General features: G+C 37.4%; 2 protein-coding genes across 2 annotated transcripts; one reads left to right on the top strand and one right to left on the bottom strand.

Moving 5' to 3' along the window:
- The first annotated feature begins 210 nt into the window (after positions 1–210).
- On the top strand, positions 211–2,398 carry acp5a (acid phosphatase 5a, tartrate resistant). The gene is made up of 6 exons (XM_016266844.1): positions 211–236; positions 366–456; positions 573–772; positions 1,213–1,337; positions 1,510–1,855; positions 1,930–2,398. Exons 2-6 carry the CDS (start codon positions 366–368, stop codon positions 2,188–2,190), a joined length of 1,023 nt encoding a protein of 340 aa, XP_016122330.1. The 5' UTR covers positions 211–236; the 3' UTR covers positions 2,191–2,398.
- Positions 2,399–10,806: 8,408 nt separating this feature from the next.
- Positions 10,807–19,311, bottom strand: gcdha (glutaryl-CoA dehydrogenase a). Its single transcript, XM_016266842.1, has 12 exons — positions 19,183–19,311; positions 18,550–18,665; positions 18,288–18,323; positions 18,051–18,191; positions 17,155–17,217; positions 16,813–16,983; positions 16,391–16,520; positions 13,315–13,531; positions 13,022–13,125; positions 11,923–12,048; positions 11,556–11,716; positions 10,807–11,344 (listed from the first exon to the last, which is right to left on the bottom strand). Exons 2-12 carry the CDS (start codon positions 18,650–18,652, stop codon positions 11,271–11,273), a joined length of 1,326 nt encoding a protein of 441 aa, XP_016122328.1. The 5' UTR covers positions 18,653–18,665; positions 19,183–19,311; the 3' UTR covers positions 10,807–11,270.
- Between the last annotated feature and the right edge of the window lie 2,433 nt (positions 19,312–21,744).

The following is a 21,744-nucleotide window of genomic DNA, read 5'->3' as shown; positions in this document are numbered from 1 at the left end:
TAGCATACTACAGATATGGCAGAAATAGTAAGAGTACTATGCTAGTATACTTTTAGAATTCAGCAGCAGTGTTTCTACCATCCCATTGGTTAAGTTGATTAACTGGGTAAAATAAATCAGCTGTTACTGAAATCAAGGCATGGCTTATTGAGGATCAGAACGATATAAAGATAGAGTCAATGCTGTAGGTGGTCATGAGGTGTAGAAAGAGGACTCTCAAAGAGCAAAAGCTGCTGGTGTAGGTGGTTTCAGTATCGTGAGATTGTTTGAATTTGATGCTTCAGTGTACTTTCAGTTCTTTTTGGTTTTATGCTTGAGAGAAGTGGGTTGTTAACTGTTTATGTTGTTTTTGTCTTTTTGTGCAGATGGCGTCACCGCTAATGCTGGTGTTTTTAACTGCTCTTCCTGGGGTCCTCTGCTACCAATCCTCATTCATTGACCTGGAAGCTAAAGGAAGTAAGTTGGCATTGATACATGTTAGATGCTGGAAATACTTACCAGTTGTGTTCCATGCTTCCATATTTATTATGAATGTTATCTTTTGAATGCTTATCTTTGCTTGCTTTCATCAGGTAACAAGTCTTCTATCAGATTCCTGGTTTTGGGGGACTGGGGTGGTCTGCCATATCCTCCCTATATTACCCCTATAGAGAAGGCCACTGCCCGCATGATGGCCAAAACTGCTTCTCAGATGGGTGCAGACTTCATTTTAGCCCTTGGTGACAACTTCTACTATAAGGGCGTCACTGATGTCAATGACCCTAGATTCCAGGTTTGGTTTCTGGAATTTAGATCCCTTGTTTTATAAATGCAGGGTTTTATTTCTATCTTTGTTAAGCCCTCCTGAGTCCTCTCATTAACTAGGTCGATTGCTGAAATGTCAAATGCCACTTTGCAGAAGTGGTTGAGTATTGGTTGGAATAACCTATTCTATTTGTGTGCTGGGTGTAGCAATTGCAAATTTAAGCTGTCTTGTGTGTTATTGGTTAGTCTACGGGTCTGGTCCTGGAGGGCCAGTGTCCTGCAGAATTTAGCTCCAACACCCTTGCCTGAAAGTGTCTAAGACCTTGATTACTTTGATTCAGGTGTGTTTAACTAGGGTTTGAGCTGAACTCTGCAGGACACCGTGGCACTCCAGGAACCGGTTTGGACTCCCCTAATCGATTCTTTCATCGAATGTAGGCCGTGGTCCTTTTTTGTTCTCTTTTGAAGGTCACGTTTGAAGATGTCTACACACAGGATTCTCTTAATATTCCATGGTACGTCATTGCTGGCAATCACGACCATGCAGGAAACGTCCTTGCTCAAATTGAGTACAGCCAGAAGTCAAAGAGATGGTACGTAAGCCAATGTGTCTAGGCCTCCATGTCTACTTGACTTTGGTTTCCTGGTTAAGCTCATTTACAACTTGATTCTTCTGTCGGTGCAGCTGTGCCCGGTGTGTAGACTTGGCAGATGTCCTGTTCTTTTCCAAACAGGCTGTTCTTAACTAATATTTCCATCTTTAAGGAACTTCCCCTACTATTATTATGAGATGAACTTCCGCATTCCTCGAACGGCTAGCACTCTGACCATCATCATGCTGGACACTGTGTTGCTGTGTGGAAACTCTGATGACTTCCTTGACCAGCAGCCCAAAGCACCCCGAAGTGGTGTTCAGGCCAACAGACAGCTGCTGTGGCTTCAGGAACGCTTGGCAAAGTCTAAGGCTGATTATCTCCTGGTGGCTGGTCATTATCCGGTGTGGTCCATATCAGAGCATGGGCCAACCGACTGTCTGCTGAAGAAATTGAGACCACTGCTTATGAAGTACAAAGCCACTGCTTACCTGTGTGGCCATGATCACAATCTACAAGTAGGTCTTCAAGCCTTTCGATAAGGTTCAGTATGGTCAGCTTTGTGTTTTACTTGTGCCTCTTTGCCATTCAGTACATCAAGGAGTCCGGTATCGGTTATGTGGTCAGTGGCGCTGGTAACTTTATGGATCCCGATGTGCGGCACCGCAACCAGGTTCCTCGAGGCTACCTCAAGTTCTTCAATGGTGATGCTGGTACCTTGGGTGGCTTTGCCCATGTGGAGGTTAACAAGACCGAGATGACCGTTACTTTTATTCAGGCTAGAGGAACCTCTCTTTACAGGGCTGTTCTTAAAAAGCGTGACGATCTTTTCAGAGTGGATGACTATGTTTGAAGTTTATTCAGTTTTAATGTGACTTTGGGATGTTGACCCAGGTCTTTTAGAGATGTGCTCCAGATTGGGGGGGGGTGGGGTGTTGCACTCTTGAAATCCTTTTATTATAGAGTAGACTTTTAAATGGTTTAACCAATAAATGTTTGGTAAGCTACGTTGAGAACATGTAAGTTTTTAAAAATGATTATTAAATGACTCCTTTTAAATTTACTTTTTGTCTGTTAATTCTGCTTGGTGGTTCGCAACTCGGCTTGTTGCAACAAATGACACTTTGCAGGGAATTTGACTAGTCATAATGCTGACTCTGCCGTTTGTCCAACAAACTAGAGTACAGTTTGGCGTAATGGTGAACAAACACGTGGACAGCCAATGCTGCGGTGCCCGGGGAGCAGTTGGGGGTTTGGTGCCTTGCTCAAGGGTCTCACCTCAGTCATTGTATTGAGGGTGGCGAGAGCACTGGATATTCACTAAGTTTAAAGTATACCTGGCAAGACCTTGACTAGCTAGTTCAGGTGTGTTTAATTGGGGTTGGAGCAAGACCTTGGCCCTCCAGGACCAAGTTTTGTGACTCCTGTAACTATAGGTGCTGATCAGCTAATGTGGCACTTTAACTGAGGTACCACAGTAATCTCCCAACACACAAAGCTACAAAACTGTGTTGTTGGAACTTCTTAAATTATACAGTTTGAAAGCTGAGGTTGTTTCATACCAGAAGTAACCTGTCTTTTTGTCAGCCAATTGGGTGGCTGACCTCGCTCTAATTCTGTTAAAACCATGGCTAGTGCTTGCCGTTATTACGACCGTTATTTGTTAAATGATTGCTTTTTGTCAGCCGGTGTGTGTGTGTGTGTGGGGGGGGGGCTGCTATTAGTGTTTCAGAAATTGGTATATGAAAGGAAACGGTGCGTTAAACATGGGGCAACTAATACTGCAGTGGCATTTAATGGGTTTTTTTTTTTTTAAATAGGCTCTTTAATGCCCAAATAGCTTGTTACAAAACCTGATTCTAGTTTCTCCCACAAAGTTGGGCAATGTCCAGTCCTAATTAATGACTTGACTGTATATGGAACCGCTCTGAAACCATTGTTGACCCAATGTTCCTGTAGCATGAGCCAGACAAAACCAGAGCTGGACAAATGTTGACCACATTAATGGTAATCCGTGACCAATCCTTTTCCCTTTATTAAATATTAACAATGTAATGCTGTACTTCCGGCTTTGAGCCAGCCTAATTTAAAATAAACCTAGAGTTCATCAACTTTTTATTTAATTTGTGTTATGGCCACACTTGAACGGGAAGTTTGATTCAATAAAGTGTGCTGTTTTTCTCACATCTGCTGCGCTTTTTTTTATTTTTATTTTATACATATATTTTTTTTAAATTAATATGGGTATGTGACGATGTTTGAAATCCAGAACTTCTCAAACTACAATTTAGCCCTAACAGGTGTGTGTGTATATATACATTACAGTGTAACGGTGCTTAAAGAATGGTGGGAACGTAAGCTTCATGATTTAATCTGATGAATCCCAGCCATCACATATAATATCCATGACAGTCAGGATGCAGGCCCTAATCCTTTCTGCACATGCTCTGTGTCGGTCCTCAATTCAATCTGGTCTAATCTAAATGATTTCCTAATCCCTGATTTAACAGTTCGCAAATCTACATTAAAACATTCATGATGTCTATATTGGCCTACTTTTCAATTCTTCAAAAAAATGTATACTTTAGCTTAGTTTTAATGTGACTTTGGGATGTTGACCCAGGTCTTTTAGAGATGTGCTCCAGATTGGGGGGGGGTGGGGTGTTGCACTCTTGAAATCCTTTTATTATAGAGTAGACTTTTAAATGGTTTAACCAATAAATGTTTGGTAAGCTACGTTGAGAACATGTAAGTTTTTAAAAATGATTATTAAATGACTCCTTTTAAATTTACTTTTTGTCTGTTAATTCTGCTTGGTGGTTCGCAACTCGGCTTGTTGCAACAATTGACACTTTGCAGGGAATTTGACTAGTCATAATGCTGACTCTGCCGTTTGTCCAACAAACTAGAGTACAGTTTGGCGTAATGGTGAACAAACACGTGGACAGCCAATGCTGCGGTGCCCGGGGAGCAGTTGGGGGTTTGGTGCCTTGCTCAAGGGTCTCACCTCAGTCATTGTATTGAGGGTGGCGAGAGCACTGGATATTCACTAAGTTTAAAGTATACCTGGCAAGACCTTGACTAGCTAGTTCAGGTGTGTTTAATTGGGGTTGGAGCAAGACCTTGGCCCTCCAGGACCAAGTTTTGTGACTCCTGTAACTATAGGTGCTGATCAGCTAATGTGGCACTTTAACTGAGGTACCACAGTAATCTCCCAACACACAAAGCTACAAAACTGTGTTGTTGGAACTTCTTAAATTATACAGTTTGAAAGCTGAGGTTGTTTCATACCAGAAGTAACCTGTCTTTTTGTCAGCCAATTGGGTGGCTGACCTCGCTCTAATTCTGTTAAAACCATGGCTAGTGCTTGCCGTTATTACGACCGTTATTTGTTAAATGATTGCTTTTTGTCAGCCGGTGTGTGTGTGTGTGTGGGGGGGGGGCTGCTATTAGTGTTTCAGAAATTGGTATATGAAAGGAAACGGTGCGTTAAACATGGGGCAACTAATACTGCAGTGGCATTTAATGGGTTTTTTTTTTTTTAAATAGGCTCTTTAATGCCCAAATAGCTTGTTACAAAACCTGATTCTAGTTTCTCCCACAAAGTTGGGCAATGTCCAGTCCTAATTAATGACTTGACTGTATATGGAACCGCTCTGAAACCATTGTTGACCCAATGTTCCTGTAGCATGAGCCAGACAAAACCAGAGCTGGACAAATGTTGACCACATTAATGGTAATCCGTGACCAATCCTTTTCCCTTTATTAAATATTAACAATGTAATGCTGTACTTCCGGCTTTGAGCCAGCCTAATTTAAAATAAACCTAGAGTTCATCAACTTTTTATTTAATTTGTGTTATGGCCACACTTGAACGGGAAGTTTGATTCAATAAAGTGTGCTGTTTTTCTCACATCTGCTGCGCTTTTTTTTATTTTTATTTTATACATATATTTTTTTTAAATTAATATGGGTATGTGACGATGTTTGAAATCCAGAACTTCTCAAACTACAATTTAGCCCTAACAGGTGTGTGTGTATATATACATTACAGTGTAACGGTGCTTAAAGAATGGTGGGAACGTAAGCTTCATGATTTAATCTGATGAATCCCAGCCATCACATATAATATCCATGACAGTCAGGATGCAGGCCCTAATCCTTTCTGCACATGCTCTGTGTCGGTCCTCAATTCAATCTGGTCTAATCTAAATGATTTCCTAATCCCTGATTTAACAGTTCGCAAATCTACATTAAAACATTCATGATGTCTATATTGGCCTACTTTTCAATTCTTCAAAAAAATGTATACTTTAGCTTTTTGTTCTTCATTATACCAATCTGCCATTACTGTCTTGTAGAAAGATTTGAACTCTGGAGGACAACCAGGTCAGTTTGCAGTTTTATGTGGATCTCTAGTATTAGTGTAATGTTAAGTCTTCTCTACCCACCTGCAGTGTGATTTCTTGTCTGTGGCATTAAAGCGTGAACTACTACCGGTATCTAATAGGTTTATTTGTTCTATTTACAGTGCCCAAACCATTATATTGTTTTATAATTATCACCAACCCCAATTTGTTACATTTAATAACACATACAAAGAAAACAGTTTGGACCGATCATTTGTGTCATAAAGTTTATAATTGATTAACAATGGGGAAAATAAATTATTTTAAATATTAGAGCATAATCAACATGATTGTAAGTTTCATAAATGTGCTTTAGTAATAATAACAGTCGGCGCCAGTTATCTAAACAGGTGTACAGATGAGGTCACCAGCACTCACATGTCATTTAAGTCCAAAGATTAACAAGTACAGCACGTTTATACAGAAATCTGTCAAAAATATGTGTCAAATAACTTGAAAACTACAAGAGGAAACATTTTTTAAAAATCCAATACTATAGATATAAAATATGAGAGGGTGAGATTTGCCATATCTGTCACTGGTTTCCTCTCAGGTTTAAAGGGGTCATAAGATGCGACTTAAATTTTTCCTTTCTCTTTGGAGTGTTGCAAGCTCTTGGTGCATAAAGAAGATCTGTAAAGTTGCGAAGACTAAAGTCTCAAATCCAAAGAGATATTCTTTATAAAAGTTAAGTCAGCCACGCCTACCTAAAACGGCTCGTTCTAACACGCCTCCACATGTCTACCTCACTATGTGGGAAGATTTGCATAACGCCGCCCAAATGTCCACGCAAAGAAAGAAGGCGTAACTTTTATTCTCGCTGTAGTATTGTTGCCGCCGCCGCCATGTCGTGAAGACGCTGTGTGCTTCGTTGTGAAAGTGAAACTACTTTGTTTGGCCTTCCAAAAGAGGACGATATTCGCTTCATCATGCCTAGAGCTGATCCGTTCTGGTTGCTGAGGAAATACATCAACTTCACGCTGTGGATCACCGGATCGGCTTTCACCGTGGACGAAGCGGAGTCCAGCCCGGGGTCGTCACATGTGGTTGCCGCAAGCCTGCCGGACACTCCTTCATCGAATCCGCCGGCCGCGCCGTTCTCAAGCCCACCGCCTCTGCTCACTCTAGCCCTCCGGCCATTCCTCATTCTAGTCCCCGGCTTCCGCTCACTCTAGGCCGCCGTGTGTGATGCTGTGTTTCGCTGTGAAAGCGAAACTACTTAGTTTGGCCTTCCAAAAATGGACACGACTAGAAATCAGTGGTTAAGTTGTATTTACAACACTGTTCCAGAACACTTCAACCCAAATATTCAGATGTATGCAGCGCATTTTATGGAGGACTGTTTCCTGATCCTAGTAGAGTAGACTACAATGCCGGCTGTTCTGACTCACAGACTGTAAGTACGTTTTTAATATTTTTTATATTTAAAGCTAGTTTTTTGGGCAGTGTAGAGTAGGCCTTCTTATTTGTAATTTCTCTGATCACAAATGCAGACATGGTTTTATGTTTACATGGTGCGATGCAACACAACACGTAAAAAGACAGTAGAAGTCATTATAATCCATAATTATGTCCCTACGGGATGCAATGAATGCCTCGTTTATAATGGGTTTTCATGTTTTTGAATCATCGCTCCGGCCGGACAGGGCATCATCACAGTATGTGAGGGGCGTAACATTTCCGTCACACGCTTGAGGTATTTGGCCAATCATAACACACTGGATAGCTGGCCAATCACAGCACACCTCGCTTTTCAGACCGATGAGCTTTGTAAAAATCTACGCGTTTCAGAAAGGCGGGGCATAGAGGAGAAACAATAATGTGTTTTGAACCTTAAACCGCATAAACATTTCATTACACCAAATACACAAAATAATGTTCTTTTTAGCAACATCATATGACCCCTTTAAATCACAGGGCAAAACAAGGAGTCTAATCTGATAACATCCTTACTAAACTCTTTAACTCTTGCTCTTGATCAGCTAGTCAGTTAAGCTGATCCTCTAATGGTGCAATACTTAGCATCGCATTCAGCACACCTTAAACACAACTGAAATAGAAGCGACACACGGTGTGTGAACACACACACTCACATGGTCCAAAATGAACTTTTTGCCACACCTTGAATTGTGAAAGTTTAATATATAAATATTATAATAACAACCCATTTTGGTTTCCAGAAATAACCTTTTAGTGATCAGTTCTTAAAGAACTAGTTTTTTCCCTTAGTGTGAAGAACATTTTAATAAACTAAATAACCTTTTTCCACTATAAATAACCTTTTGTGCAATGGAAAAGTTAAATGGATGTTCTTGATGGAACCATAGATGCCAATAAAGAACCTTTATTTTTAAAACTGAAATTAATAAAATATTTTACTGGTATGTTTCATTGTTTTATTAAAATATATATATTTTAAATATTAATATATTAAAATATCTTCTCCATTTTTACTTATTTGGTGTTTGCAAGTGTTCATTTTGGAGCCTGAACACATATACAGTATATACATAGGAGAAAAAAATAACAATTAATTTTAGAAAACAGCCACTGGTTAATAAACTTTGACAATACCACTTTGGATTCTAAATCCAATCCAGTTTAACTGGCCTACAAAAATAGCCATAGGTTTAGTTTTACTTCCGTGCAGATCCATAAACTGCAAAAAAAATATGCTGGTTATCCTGCGTTGAACTGAATCTGCTCTGAGGATGTATTTTGGCTTCAGGAGGAAGGCTGCTCCTGAACTGGCACAATCCTACAGACGTGATCGTGCAGTCTCTCGCTTTCTCCCTATATTACCTGGCAAACTCGCCCAGGTAATGCGGCTTGGACTTACATGGCTCTCTGCTTATTGAGGTCATTTAGGGTCAACAGCACTTATTTTGAGGACAGGCCACTCATCCTCACATTCTCCACAGGTTGAGGCCCAGCTTTTGCAGTCAAATAGAAAAGTTTACGGTACTGTGGTAAATACCGACAACACCTTCATTGGGCATTGATCAAAGAAGCCAAAAGTTTCTTAATTAATTTATTTCTATTTAAAGAGAGGAATTTAAAACTTAAAGGAATAGTTCACTAAAAAACAAAACGCTTAAAATGTACTCACCCTTAGGCCAAACAAGATGTAGATGAGTTTGAATTGCTCACCAATGCAAGTAAATGGGTACCGTCAGAATGAGAGTCCAAACAGCTGATAAAAAAAATCTAAGTAATCCACACGACTCAAGTCCATCAATTAACATCTTGTAAAGTCAAAATATGTGTGTTTGTAAGAAACAAATCCATCATAAAGGCATTACATTTAATTGTCACTTCTGGCCAAAAAAGTCCATAATCCATAATAATGCTCCCTCCAGTGAAAAATCCACTGACATATTTGTTTAGAACTGTTTTGGGCTGTTTTTGATGGTATAAATGCTTCATCTGTGTATATTTCTCTCCTGATTCAGACGGGATCCCTGGAGAAAGCAATATTATGGATAGTGGACTCATATTTTAGCTGGTTTGAAGTTAAAAACTTTATTTTATTTTGATTTATTTCTTACAAACATGCAACTTTTCACTTCACTAGATGTTAATTGATGGACTGGAGTGGTGTGGATTACTTGTGGATTATTGTGATGTTTTTATCAGCTGTTTGGACTCTCATTCTGACGGCACCCATTCACTGCAGAGGATCCAGTGGTGAGCAAGTGATGAAATGCTAAATTTCTCCAAATCTGTTCTGATGAAGAAACAAACTTATTTATATCTTGGATGTCCTGAGGGTGAGTCAATTTTCATTTTGGGGTGAACTATTCCTTTAAGAAGTCGTGGACTACAGTCTAGTGTGAGCCATTGTTCAGTGGTTCAAACGTTATCTGTCCCATCTCTCCTCTCATGGAATGACACGTGTGAGAAAGTGGAACTATGTCCTGTAATTTTAGGTGAAGGAAAGACGAAGGCCTCTTGTGGTGTCTTGTTGGGGCTCTTGTTATCCTCCAGCTGTATTTGGGGCAGTGCAGGGCTGTTGAGCATACTGTGAGAGGCAGGAGAGGGGAAGAAGTGAGGAATAAAAGGGAGAACAGCCAGAAGAGGGCTGTTCTGGGGGCTGTGCTCCGGAGAGAGGGGGATGACCACGTCGTCCTGATCCCAAACGTGGAAGGCGTTGGGGTGGGAGTGTGTGAGGCCTGGTGGCATGTGTGTGGAACCGTCATCACCTGCCTCACTGTTGGCCTTTAAGATCTCCTCATTCGGACCTAAAGCCCAATCTGAACACACACAGAAAATATAAGGATGACGGCAATTATTGTGAAAGAAAATTTTTAACAGCAAACATTCATGACAAAAAGTGAGGCATATTAAATTGCCATAAAGTTTTTTTTTTTCCGTGTGATATTTTCATAACAATCAAACACAATTTCCTCAAATTCTCATTACTGTAAAGTGTCCAGATTTTGTCGCTGTTTTTTTTATTAATCTCAGTGTCTTTATTATTAATTCAGTAATATTTTATATATAGTATACAGAATTACAGTGAAAATGATACAATTTCTTATTTAAGCTTATATCATCAATATTTTTTCACTTTTTTGCATTATGGTAATGAAAACTGTGAGGAAAAGGTGCCTATGTTATCACGAAAATAACATCAGAATACAAAGCTTCATTTTCTTAAAAAAAGATCAAATCAATAAATAAAACTAACTAAATAAAACAAAAACGAACATTAAAGCACGTCAACATATTCTGTTACACCAAATACACAAAATAATCATCTTTAAAAAAGCATCATATGACCCATTTAACTATAATAACCCTGTGAAATACTATGTAGGCTAATGTAGAATTATTAGTTATTAAAAAAAGTATTTTTGAGGAAATGTAGCTTTTTAGGCTAAGAGTTTGGGTAGTAGAAATACTTTTTGTTCCAACGATCTGGCAGATACTACATAGCCTGATGTAGAATTATTAGTTATTAAATACTGGCTCATGTAGAACAGCATTTCCCAACCTATTATTAAAATGGACATCATTATAAAAACTATTAGGTAACACATACAGACCCACAATGCATATAAAACAAACAAATCAGATTTTATTCAGAATGAATGCATATAGAATCACAAGATACTGATATTTGATTTATTTTCAGGACTCAATAAATACAACAAAACTTACAAGAGTCATTGACAATGATCAGCGAGTCTAAAGTGCAAGCAGGATGTCTGGCATCCTTGACTAAAAACCTGTTTTCAACAGTATTTTGAAACCACTCTTTCATTATTAAGTTCTTATGATCATTGTACCAGTGAATAATGTGGATCAGTGACTTTCAATAATTAACTTTACCACAAGATCATTCACTGTTTCATAATGCAACTGTCTTTGTAACGTGACATTTTAATTCATGTCAATCCAGTACCCTAGAGAGAAGATCCCGTTGAAGATTTGTACAGATTTGAGAGCACACAGAGGCACTTATGGATGGATGTTGAGTAAATATTTCCCATTACAACCTTGTTCAGTGAGAAATATGGGTTTATTTTCCAACAGTAAAAGACTGGAGTCCAGTGATGGCTCTGCCCAAGATCAAAGCATGGATGTCATGAGTGCCTGTGAAAAGGAAGAAAATAATTTTATTAAAATTTGTATGGTTCATATTAAACTAAAAGTCTCTACATCAGTGTTCAAACAGGAATTATTATCATTGCATTAGCCCACATTAATTTTTTTTTATAACTTGTATAAAGCCTATACTGACCTCTTCTGGCCAAAGGTATAGCTTTCATATAAAATGAAAAACATTTTTTCCTTCTCCTTGTACCTTCATATGTGTTGACGGCCTCTAGGTTCAAGACATGGCGTATGATGTGGTATTCGTCTGATATGCCGTTTCCTCCCAGCATGTCTCTGGCCTGCCTGGCGATGTCCAGGGCTTTCCCACACGAGTTTCGTTTCAGCATGGAGATCATCTCTGGTGTGTATCTTTTGGAGAAATACATTAACAAATTCAATGAGCCGCAGGATTCTTTGACAATGAGACAGCTGGGGTTTAATCTGACAAGGCTCATGGGTATTCAGGGCACCGGATTGTAATAATAACATTTCTGTGAGCTCTGGACTCCTCCAAATGTTTTGCTTAAACATACTGAACTAATAACTAAGACTGAGACTCTTTGGTAATGACTCACTTCTTTTGGTCAATGAGTCTGCCCAGCTGTAAACAGGACTGCAGGCCGATTGTAATCTCTGTCAGCATGTCTGCCATCTTCTTCTGTATCAGCTGGTTCCTGGCCAGAGGGACTCCAAACTGGATTCTACGTGGTCACACCAATGACATGTATGTAGATTAAATTAAAGGTAAAATAGTCACATGTACTAAGTAATAACAGTAAATTATGCATAATTACAAACAACTAACCCTAAACCAAAACCTAACCCTATCGTAAGTAGTTAATTAATATTACTCAGTACTGTAATGACACTTATATAATTTTAATATTTTATTGTGATTTTTAAATGTGACTTATGTTAATTTACTAAAAAGCACTTTGTCTTTATTATTATTATTATTTTTGTGCTTATTTTGGAGTAAACAAATTGTATGTACTTTATAATAAATGTTTTATTTAAATGAAGTCTTTTTCATGGTAGGCAAAAAACAGCTTTTAAAGACCAAATGCAAAAAGATCACATATATACACATACTGAATCAGGGTTATTACAGTTAACTAAAACCATAAAACAATTTTTGTCACTTGTAATAAAATAAAATTTAAAAAATTTACTATTTTATTATTATTATTATAACTAACTTTAACAAATATTGTTTTGGCTAGTTGCCAAGACAACATTTCTCATTTTTATATAGTTTATTCTGATGTACTAAAATAACTAAAACTGAAATAAATTTAAAAAAATGAATGAAAACTATCTAGACATATTAAAAAACACTAACAAAATTGAAAAAGAAAGAAAATTCAAAACAAGCATAAAAACTATAATAGTAGCTCAGTGATACCCTGAATATCATCGAAACTTGGAAAAGTATTGAGATACAGTTTTTTTAGTTACATCGCCTGGCCCTATTGTGACATGCATGTCAATATTTTTTATTAGGAAGATTAATTATTATGCATACATGGAATATTTTCTATTAATTTGTCCCACTTTAGAACTATTCAAATTAAATGCGATAAAGGTCATCAACTGGTAACTAGTTAAAATACCTAAAATATACACTTTTCCTTGTTAAATGTTAAACTGATAACCTGATGCTAAACCGCTCACCTGTCCAGAGTGTACTGGCGGGCAGTGTGGAAACAAAATTCTGCAGCACCCAGAGCGCCCCACGCGATGCCATAACGGGCGTTATTCAGGCAGCCAAAGGGACCCTACAGAAATCAACACGTCTAATCAAATATCAAAAAAGTAAAGAATCACTTTAGTGGGCATGTTACATTTTTCCACTTCATTTCAGTGATTCTCTCAGTTATCTGGGTTGGTATGAGATTTAGGCAGTTGTTCAGAAGTGTGATCAGGAGTACTAGTGATGCATTAATGACAGTGACAAACATACTCACAGCAAGGCCAGACACATGGGGCAGCAGGTTTTCCTCTGGCACTTCAACCTCGTCCATTAGGATCATCCCGGTAGCTGAGGCCCTGAGGGAGAACTTGCCCTCTATCTTTGGGGTGCTCAGGCCATTCATTCCTCTCTCCAGGATAAACCCTCTCCCTCTGCCATCCTCACATTTGGCCCACACCACACAGATATCAGCGTACGGGGAGTTGGTGATCCTGCTCACAGAAAAAAAAAGTGTTTGTGTAAGCGCTTATCATAACTCATCTGTGCTGTGTGTTTAAGATTTATGTGTACAACGCAGGGTTATTATAGTTGTGATTTTAGTTCTTATTTGTGCTTTCAATTTAGTTTAGTTCCTGTTAGTTCTTGTCAAAATAATGATACTTTGGACCAAGTTAAAAAAAATACACTAATTTTTATTTTATTTTTTTTTTCAATTAAGTTTTTGGTTTGGTTTAGAAAAAATCTAAAAATCACAATATCAAAGTTAAATTAGCTAAAATAACAATTTTCATGTCATATAAAACATTTTGTTAGTCAATGGTTAATGTGGTTCACTTAAAAATTACTAAGCTACTTGCAACGTGATGTTTTAAAAAAAAAACATGCATCATATTTTATGTGCTAAATAAATAAATAAAAACAATACAATGCAATACAATAAAACCAACAATCATTTTTGAAGTCAGTAAAGTGAGTGTGTTCTGCACATCAACACAGGTGAAAGGTGTCAGGTGAAAATACTAATTAAACAATTTAAATAAAAAAATTTTATGGGGCATAAAATATATTTTAAATGAATTGCATAGTCGTTTCTCTTTTTTTAGTATAGTTTGTTATATTGTTTGTTTAATTTTTCTCTGCTGTACTAGTGTGGCTTTAGATAAAAGCATCTGCTAAATGATTAAATGTAACCGTAAATTGAAAATCTGCTCAGACAGAAACATCTCTGACGTCAAGCCAGATTCACATTGTATACTTAAGTAAACAGATGGTCAGCAGATTTCAGTGTCCTCCTAAACCAGCAAGGGACAAACACCCCGTGGAGGGTAAAGTTACAAAATCTAAATATGAACGTAGGTACACGGCCCTTACATAAGAAACCGTCCAATGAACTGACCTTCACATAAAATTATACAATGCTGTGCAACTTTAGAGTGCCGATGACTAATCAAGCTTACAAAATTATTGTTCTATTTAAGTAAAAAAAAAATTTAAAGGGGTCATATGAAGGTCCGCTTCGTCATGCCTGGAGCTGATCCGTGCTGGTCGCTGAGGAAATACATCAACTTCATGCTGTGGATTGCTGGATCGGCTTTTACCGTGGACGAAGCGGAGTCCAGCCAGGCGTCGTCACATGTGGTCGCCGCAAGCCCGCCGCCGCTCACTCAAACCAGCCTCCGCTCACTCTAGGCCTCCTATTTTATGGAGGACTGTTTCCTGATCCTGGTAGAGTAGACTACAATGCCGGCATTTCTGTCTCACAGCCTGTAAGTACGTTTTTTATATTTAAAGAATTTGCCATTGACGATTCAAACGCGAGTTTTGAGCAGTGTAGTGTAGCGCTTGTTGTTTGTCATTTCTCCGATCACAAATGCAGACATGGTTTTATGTTTACGCGGCGCGATGCAACGCAACGCGTAAAAAGACAGTATAAGTCATTATAATCCGTAATTATGTCCCCACTGGATGCAACGAATGCCTCGTTTATAATGGGTTTTAATGTTTTTGTCTCATCGCTCAGGCCGGGACAAGGCATCACAATATGGTAGGGGCGTAACATTTCCGTCACACATTTTTCACACGTTGTTCACTGACGAGCAGCGCAAAAAATCGCGCGAATATGAACGTGGGTTTGCGCAACTCGTCAGAGAACATCGGCTCTGTGTAGTTAATGCTGCTCAATGTGAAAGCACGCAGGTGATGGAGATTTACCGCTGATTACAGAACCGGCTTTACTGATAAGATGCGCGTTAAATATCGCATGCGATTTATCGTGCAGCCCTAGTAAAAATCGACGTGTTTCAGAAAGGCGGGGTATAGAGGAGAAACAATAATGTACAGAAACAATAATGAAGGCAGGTCCTTCTCTGTTACTGCACCCAAACTTTGGAATTCACTTCCCCTGGCACTCAGAACAGTCACCTCTTTCAATGAATTCAAATCAAAGCTTAAAACTTATTTGTTTAATCAACACTATCACTAATTTACATTGTGTATTTGTCTGTTTTGTTTTCTATTTCTGTCTTTACTACATAATCTGTGTTATATGCAACTGCATTATTTGTAACTGAATTGGGCAAATGTCCAATGAAATTCTTTCTTTGTAATCCATATTTGCTGCTTTGGTGTACCTTGTAGAGCGTCCTTGAGCTTGGGAAAGGCGCTATATAAATTAAACATATTATTATTATTATTATTATTACAGTATGTGGGAAATAATGTGTTTTTTTAACCTTAAACCGCATAAACACTTTTCATTACACCAAATAATGTTATTTTTTAGCAACATCATATGACCCCTTTAAGTAAATTTACCCTCCCCATCACATTTATTGTTTTTTTTTTCATTTTGCATGAGCATACTGAACATAATACTATACTTTTGTATTGGTGTGATCAGGGTTATTAAAAACTTTGTTACTTGTAATAAAAAACATCTTAAAAAAAGATTTTATTTTACTTTAGCTAGCTGCCAATAGTACTAATTTTAAACCTGTTTTTGAACAATTTTTAAACTTGAAGTACTACAACAATTAAAACTAAAACTGAAATAAAAAAAACTATAGACATATTAAACTAATAAAAATGACACAACAAAATAACTAAAAACTTAAAATGAAAATGCAACATAAAGAACGATTTCAACATATTAATAAAAACTATAAAGCATATTAATGATATTAAAATAGATCTTAGCTGACTTGATAACACAAATGAAATCTATGACATGCATTTGTTCCTGTAGAAAAGCTCTTTTTAATTTAAAGCCTATTTCTGACATTATATATGGATTATTGAGAGAGTCCAAAGGCCAGACTCTTGACTAAACCAAACTATTCAGGGTCACTAACCACGTTTTTGCCCCACTGATGGTATATGTCCTGCTGGAGGGGTTGTATTTGGCTTTGGTCTCCATGCCACTAGGGTCACTCCCATGGTTCGGTTCTGTAAGTCCAAAACAGCCCAGAATCTCTCCACGGGCTGGGAAGAATGACACACACACACACACACACACACACACACACATAACATAGGGCAATTAATAAATGTGAAGACATTTTGAATGAATTTCCATTATTTTTCCAGTCATTTGTAATTACTGAATAATTGGGATGTGCAAAATTTCAAATTAAATTAATATTTAAAAAATGACTCATTTTAAAATGACTGATATTAATCTTAAAATGACTGATTTTTCATGGGGATTTTGAGCGATGTAAATATTTTTACAGCAGTTCAATGCACTGACATGCAGTTTAGGCAGTTGACTAACCCAGTTTAGGCAGGTATTTCTGTTTCTGTGCTTCTGTTCCATATGCGTTGATAGGGTGCATGACTAGTGAGGACTGGACACTCATAACTGAACGGTAGCCACTGTCCACTCTCTCCACCTCCCTGGCGATCAGACCGTATGCCACGTAACTAGTGCCCGCACAGCCATATCCTTCAACACAAAGGATCCAAAAATGTCAGACTATGTACATTATACATTCAGTGTCACCTGGAAGCTGTATATAAGAGATATGATGTTTAATGAGACTGTGGTTTGCATTTTGCTCCATTTTCATGAGGATGATTCTCGTACAGTCTCATTAACAGCCATTTTAAAGTGTACCTTGAATCGTAGGCCCAAGGACACCAAGCTCTCCCATCTCGTTTAAAATCTCTCGATGGAAATCTGTGAATTCAGAGCCACAGATTAAAATTTCAGGGCTTTTCTTATCAAGACATTATAATACAGAGACCATCAACCTTTATAGTTAAAATAAAATAAAACCTGAGGTAAGAATTAAAGGGATAGTTCACCCAAAAATACAAATTCTGTCATCATTTAGGATATTTCGAAGAATGCTAAATACTATGCAAGTCGATGGCTACCATCAACTGTTTGTTTACTCACGTTCTTCAAAATATCTTTCTTTGTGTTCAACAGAAAAAGAAACTCAAACAGGAAGTGAGAGTGAGTAAATGATGACAGTATTTTCATTTTTGGGCGAAATCAAGCGTAGCGTTAGTTCTGGCAGGTCACGTTAGTCAAGCTCGCATCAGCTGACTCTCCTATAGGAATACGACACCTGACCTATCTAAGCATTCATATATAAGGTCCCTCAGTATTATCAGCAGTTTTCACATTGCTCAATAGCTAATTACCCTCCTCCATCCCCAGCTCCTCCTCTGTCAGTCAGGATTCAGCCTTCTGATTCTCCTTGAATCAGACTAATTCTAAAATGTGTACATAAAATGATTGAACTTTAACAATATCTGCAATACATTTATGTTGGTTCTGTTCTGTTTACCCTGGGGGGTTATCGCTGCTCTCATCCATGCTAGGCTGCATGGAGGCGCAGGGAGTTCTTGCCCAGAACAGAACCATACCGCCAATCCAAACTGTATGCTAATTGTCAATCATCTTTGACGATAGTGGTCCTGGCAGAACTATCGCTTTAATCATGCATGAAGGTTGCTGACCCCCGTTCTAATACATCAGATGTGACTAATTGTTCCACTTACGTTCATTCCTGTTGGCCATGAGGATACGGGGCATGAGCTTCTCCTGGCAGTATGTGCGGAAACTGTCTCTGATCATGATCTCCTCCTCTGTGAGCTGTCCTTCCAGATCCAACGCATCACGCCAGTTAAACTGCACCTTAGCTAGAAATCAAAAAGCTTTTTAGTTTCAGCTCAAATACAGTACATGATGTCAAATTCAAACATTACAATTGGAAAATATGAAATAAATATATTTACGTGTTTTTGCTGCTTTTTTCGCTCGCTCCTCTGTCTCTGATAGACAAGACAATTTGAGATTTAGTAACCAAGCCTTAACATGAAAACACATTAATTCTGAAACTTGATGCAATCTGATCAACTTTTAATGTGAATGTAAAATGAGTTTAGTTTATGTGCCATAAAACTCTCCTGTTTTCCTGTTTTGTCTATCCTTGTTGTTCTCACGACTGATATGATCATTCAAAGTTATGGTTATGTTATGGCGAATTAGTGATCTAACCGTATGCTGCAGATGCTGAAGTACCCTGGGCCCTTGACACAGAGATCACAGAACATCTCTGTGAGTTCACCAGCAGGCGTGATAAAGCTGTTCTCAATGCCATGGTGTATTCAAACCTGAAAAAAATTTAACAATATGCATTATTAATACTGTTAAAGCAACAGTATATACACAAGTTTATTTCAGTCGCTTTCATTTTTAATATTTCCTGTGGTAATTCCATCCTGTTTGGTGGTTTTACGTTTTTACATTTTCGATGTTTTGTAAGTTTCAAGCTAAGTTTTGTTTTGCGTTATGTTATTATCTCATGTTATCATGAATACTGTAAAATGTGATTTTAGGAGTATTCTTAACAACTGCAACTTTGATCTGTTTTAATACCGTTCAAAACACGAGTTGTTATTGTAGGTGTCAGTTATTATTTTCCCATTATTAAGGTTATTTTCTGTTGAATTACTGTCTAGTCCACGCATGGTTACACAACTGGAATTACACAACGTATCACACCTTATCAGACAGATTTCAAAATCGATTTAATTTGTATTTCAGATGTATATTTTAAAACATGTAGTTGTAAACAGTTGTTCTATTCGCCATGCAGTCATATTGGAAAATGTATTTAAAATATACTACCTTCAGCGCCTTCAGCTCAGATGATTTCCCTGTCTACGTTACTGTAACACTGTTTATATTCAGAGCAGAGCTGTTGAACGTGTCACACGCGCATATTGGAAGATCGAATCCGCCATCTTTTGTGAGGTATGTTTTGTAACGCCTTCGACTCTGTGTAGCTGCCACAATAAATATGTAACATTATTTTTTGTATCTTTATAAAACGTCACTAATTGTTTTATACTACATAATTACATACACAAGTTATTATATGAACTAAAAATAACTAATATCGAATTTTGACATTTTAAATTTAAAGTTTAAATGAAGTTTGTTTGATCATGCCACATTCAAAATGGCTGATGGCAACGTCTGAAATCCTGTGGCATGTCGAAGGCGTTTTCCGGCATCGCGCGCTCTGATTGGATGATTAGAACAGGCTTGTGCGCGGAGAGGAATTTTTAAAGTTTATTTTTTTTCAAAATGGCTGATGGCAACGTCTGAAATCCTGTGGCATGTCGAAGGCGTTTTCCGGCATCGCGCGCTCTGATTGGATGATTAGAACAGGCTTGCGCGCGGAGAGGAATTTTTAAAAAAAAAAAAATAATTTTTTATTGCAATTGAAAGAATTACAACAGTTATGAAGTAACATGGGGCTAACGGACATCACATGAAGTTAGACAAGCTACACAAATTAACAAAATATACCAATGATAAAGAAGAAGAAAAAAAAGAAAGAAAGGAAAGTCTTTTAAAGATAGCTTACAATAGACTCAGGAATGTTAAAAGTTTTAGAAGCCTTTGAGTTCAAAGGATTTGACATATTCTTAAAAGAAGTAAAAAGGGACTTTATATCAGATGAAAACATTCTAAAGTTAGGTTTGCAATGAATGGTTCTGGCTTTATGAAGGTGAAATTTACCCAGAAGACAATGCAATAAAACAATATGTTCCAGATTAATGTCCTTGGAATGAGAATCTGACAACAACAAAAAAAGATAGATTCTGTTATTTCTATCATTTTGTTACAGCAGGAAAAAATTAACATGGTAACTTCTGACCAAAAAGACTTGGTGAATGGGCAATGATCAAACATATGTAGAATAGATTCTTCATCAGTATTACAGAATGAACACATTGAGGAAATATTCTCAGAAAATCTGCTCAAAAATAAATTACAAGGGTAGTATCTATGAGCAATTTTGAAATGGAGTTCTTTAATTTTACTTGGGATAAATAGCCTGTGAGGAAAGGTCCATACGTTTTTTAATTCAGAGTTCGGATAACAAATCCTCCATTTAGATTGTGCTTTAGAGGGGCATCCTGGAGTTGAAGAAAGAGCATTTCTAATAAAAAAGTTATTGCATTTTTTATCTAATACATAAACACCATTAAATGCAAGTGTAGGAAAATGGTTGTTTACACAGCCATAACATAAATGCGCTTTAAACAAAGTTTTTAAGGAATTTTTAAAGTGCTTTGCTCTGTTGTAACATAAAATGACTGCTGGGTAATATTTCTGTTATGAATATATTTTCATGTCGTGCACGTGCATAATTACAGGTGGCTATTTATATAAAAAAAACAAAACCTACATTAGATTGCTGCATAATATTTTTTTGCAAATTACCCATGGCGAAGATCCAGTTGGTTTTAATTTACTTTAACGTTACAGAATGAAACAGAATGACATAGGTCTTTGTAACTAAAATGAAGATAAAGATGCTTTGTCTGTGTGTGACGATGTGTGTTATTTCAGCCTGAAATTGCATGGCCTAAAATACAATTTAGGCTACTTTTGAAACCTCTGAAAATTTGTATTTTTTTATTGTTTATGTTTTTATTAATCAGCACATTAATCAGAGCGTATTTTAAAGGATATGGACCAGAAGACAATGCAATTACTAAATGATATTTAGACAGACTTAAAGAAGTTCCAGATCTATACATATGCTCTTATTATTTCAGTTATTTTGCCTTTAATGTAAATAAACATGTGCAAACAATATTCTTGCTCTTGTGAATTTATTTTGATGCTAATTACATTGTGCGAGCTGTCTCTTTAATACCTAGTGTTTTATATACATGCTGCTGCTGATTGGGCTGACATGTTTGACACACTCACCAAACAAGAGAAAATGTATCTCAAACCCCATTGCACACCGTTGCACACCGTTTCCAGGAAACATGTCGTTCAAACCGGAAACCGTAGCAAAACGGTGCACACCGGTTTGAGCTTGAACATGCCCCTGGTGTGAAACTTGATCCTGTTCATTACATTATTCATGACAATCAGAGAGTATCCCATTGGGTAAGTATTGTTAAAACGTCCATTTAATTAGTATTTCTAGGAACCGTCCTGTTATTCCGCCAAACTGCGTGAATTTGCACTTTCTCACGCCAAGATTCTTTGTTAGAAACAAATGTTGCATTCTTCTAACACAATTTATCCTTATCATACAGAAGCACTGAATGTATAGATCTTTATTCAGAGTAAGTTAATCTTAAAAAACTTGTTAATGGTGAAACGAATCAGTATTGTTATCAACTGCGTGTTGTTTTTGTAATTTAACATCTACAATAA

Source organism: Sinocyclocheilus grahami, unplaced genomic scaffold, assembly GCF_001515645.1.
Source record: "Sinocyclocheilus grahami isolate Dianchi unplaced genomic scaffold, SAMN03320097.WGS_v1.1 scaffold34.1, whole genome shotgun sequence".
NCBI classification, from domain to species: domain Eukaryota; kingdom Metazoa; phylum Chordata; class Actinopteri; order Cypriniformes; family Cyprinidae; genus Sinocyclocheilus; species Sinocyclocheilus grahami.
The sequence above is the reverse complement of the archived record's forward strand: the minus strand, read 5'-3'. Positions and strand labels throughout refer to the sequence as shown.